The following is a 2,432-nucleotide window of genomic DNA, read 5'->3' as shown; positions in this document are numbered from 1 at the left end:
ACACCAACACCCCTGACTCACCCCGCTGAACACACTTCATCCTATTGGGGGCCACCAGTTTATTAAGAGGTCATGGAGAAGGCAGGCCCTCTGACAAACCACAAGGGCGACCACCTGCCACTCCATCAGGCCGCAACTTCAGCACGCAGCTGGCCCGGCTCCAAGGTGGCCGCCCCTCCCTGGAGGTGGCCAGGTGGCCCAGCACGACAAATCATGCTGGAAACAGGCCTGGCCCATGGAGCTGCGAGGCACTCTGTGATGCAGAGGTTCTGGAAGGTGCCCAAACCTTCTAGGCAGCCACTACCAAACCTGGGGCTGCAGGTGCTTGGGACTCGCCTGGTTGGGGGTTGACTAGGGGAGCAGCTTTCGGAAAAGGAGACAGGTACCTTGGGGTTCCCCCCAGACACAAAGTGCAATGGGTCCGCTGGGCAGCCCCCACTACTGGTCACTGTCTGGTCGCTGGTCACCACCTCAAAGCCCTGACGTGCTGGGCGTGGGGTCGGGGCCTCAGCCCTGTGCTGGCGCCTCGTCAGGGGCTGGGCACACGCAGTCTTGCTCAGTTTCATCTGCGAGCCTGGCCCCTAGCTGGCTGCGGGCCTCCTGGGAATGCAGCCCTCCATTTCCAGCGCCTCGGGCCAGCCTTCATACTTATTGGTGTGCTTGCTATTCTTCATGTGCTGTGGGATAGAAGAAGGCATGGACTCATCCTCAGCCACCGGGGCCAGACAGACCCTCCATCCTCTTGGGCTGGGGTCAACCAAGTGGGCATTCTCTGGGCACCCAGCCCCGTCTGCCAGTGCCTCAGTGTTTTCAGCTAAAGATGGTGGCAGCTGTCCCCTTACAGCTGGAGGGGGTCAGGTTCTCAGAACTCTGGTGGGCCTGGCCCATGCTGGGAAGGGAAGGACGGGGTGTGTCCCAGCCCCCACCTCGCCCACAGGGAGCCCATGAAAGCTGTGCCAAGAGTGAGGCCCAAAGGGACATTTCTTGTCTGGGAGTCAAGCTGCTTTTTTGGCAGCTGGAGCCTTCCAGAAACCACTGGAATGGCCTGTTTGCCTTACCCTGTTGCGGGGAGCAGGGTTTGGGGGCAGGGGGCCTCCCAATGAGGGCAGCTGGGGAGCAGGGTGTACAGGTTAAACTGGGGTCCTGGGTTTGGCAGGGATGGGACATCACTGAGAATCTTTTGGGGGTGCGGGTGGTGCTGTACCACGTGGCATGAGGGGTCTCAGTTCCCTGACCAAGGATAAAACCCATGCCCCTTGCCCCTTGCCCCTGGCAGTGGAAGCATGGAATCTTAACCAAACGACTGACAAGATGTCTGGCAAGCATCTTGAAGATGTATAGCAGGGAGGTGTCTTAACTGTGACTCTTGCTCATGTGAAAGCTTTGCCATTCAAAGGTTCTTTAGGGGGAAATCCAGATAAGAGAGAGAAGATCAAAGTTACTGCCCTCCTCGTGCAGAGCCAGGACCACCGTGGGGTGGGGGGCAGGTGTGCTGGGCAGAATTCAGGGAAGGCTGTGGCATGAACAGAAGGGGACCTTGGAGGATGCAGGCCAGAGGGGCGGGCAGACTGCCCTGGGCCAGGCAGTGGGGGTTCCAGGCTTTGTGTCCATACCTGCTCAAAGGGGCTCTTATTCTGCACACCCTTGGCCCCCACAAACACCCAGCTGTCCCGGAAGGCCAGGTCCTTGACGTTCTTGCTGCCCAGATCACTGAAAAGCTTCCGAGTCTCTTCATTCATCCTGCCGCACAGAAGGAAAAGAGGTGAGCTGTGACCCTAGATGGATGAGGCCTCGGCCGGCCTCGGCCATCACTTACTTGGTGGCTGGGTCGTCGTAGGAAGCCACAAACACTAGGGTGCCTTCGTGAAGCGGCCGGATGAACTTCAGCAGGTCGTTGACATCTGGGGGGACAGGTCCCATGGAGCACTGGCCACCTCTGAGCACCCCTCCCTCACCAACCCGTTCTCCAAACGAGGAAATTAAAGCAGGGAGTGAGTGGGCCAGGGATTCATGCCAAGCCAGTCGCCAAATGAGTTTAGGAACCAAATAAGAAGAAATAGAAGAGTTTAGGAAACAAGTAAGGAAAGAAAGAAAAAGGGAAGTCGCTCAGTCATGGCCGACTCTTTGCGACCCCATGGACTGTCGCCCACCAGGTTCCTCCGTCCATGGGATTTCTCCAGGCAAGGGTACTGGAGTGGATTGCCATTTCCCTTATCCAGGGGATCTTCCCGACCTAGGGATTGAACCCAGGTCTCCCACATTGCAGGCAGATGCTTTACCATCTGAGCTACCAGGGAATCCCAGAAAACAAGAAGCCAGGGCCAAAGCCCTGATTGTACACCGGTCCTTCTCCCCACCTTTTCTGAAGGCAAGGGAGCACTTGAGCTGCCCGGGAGAACCTAGAGGGAACAGCGTTCAGGGCAAAGGAGCTG

At 58.0% G+C, this 2,432-nt stretch overlaps 1 protein-coding gene across 1 annotated transcript; it reads right to left on the bottom strand.

The window, feature by feature from the left end:
* Nucleotides 1-42: 42 nt before the first annotated feature.
* FAM3A (family with sequence similarity 3, member A) lies at nucleotides 43-2,140 on the bottom strand. The gene is made up of 3 exons (XM_010844452.1): nucleotides 1,817-2,140; nucleotides 1,614-1,740; nucleotides 43-677 (listed from the first exon to the last, which is right to left on the bottom strand). The coding sequence occupies exons 1-3, from the start codon at nucleotides 1,918-1,920 to the stop codon at nucleotides 582-584; spliced, it is 327 nt and encodes a 108-aa protein (XP_010842754.1). The 5' UTR covers nucleotides 1,921-2,140; the 3' UTR covers nucleotides 43-581.
* Between the last annotated feature and the right edge of the window lie 292 nt (nucleotides 2,141-2,432).

This window comes from Bison bison, unplaced genomic scaffold (genome assembly GCF_000754665.1).
Source record: "Bison bison bison isolate TAMUID 2011002044 unplaced genomic scaffold, Bison_UMD1.0 scf7180017848016, whole genome shotgun sequence".
Classification (NCBI taxonomy): domain Eukaryota; kingdom Metazoa; phylum Chordata; class Mammalia; order Artiodactyla; family Bovidae; genus Bison; species Bison bison.
Note: the sequence above shows the minus strand (reverse complement) of the source record. Positions and strands in the feature narration are given on the sequence as shown.

Coding starts and splice junctions, on each gene's coding strand:
- FAM3A (XM_010844452.1), bottom strand. CDS start 1,920: ATGGGACCTGTCCCCCCAGATGTCAACGACCTGCTGAAGTTCATCCGG. Junction 1,741..1,816: donor TACGACGACCCAGCCACCAA/GTAAGTGATGGC, acceptor TCTGTGCGGCAG/GATGAATGAAGAGACTCGGA. Junction 678..1,613: donor ATAAGAGCCCCTTTGAGCAG/GTATGGACACAA, acceptor TCTATCCCACAG/CACATGAAGAATAGCAAGCA.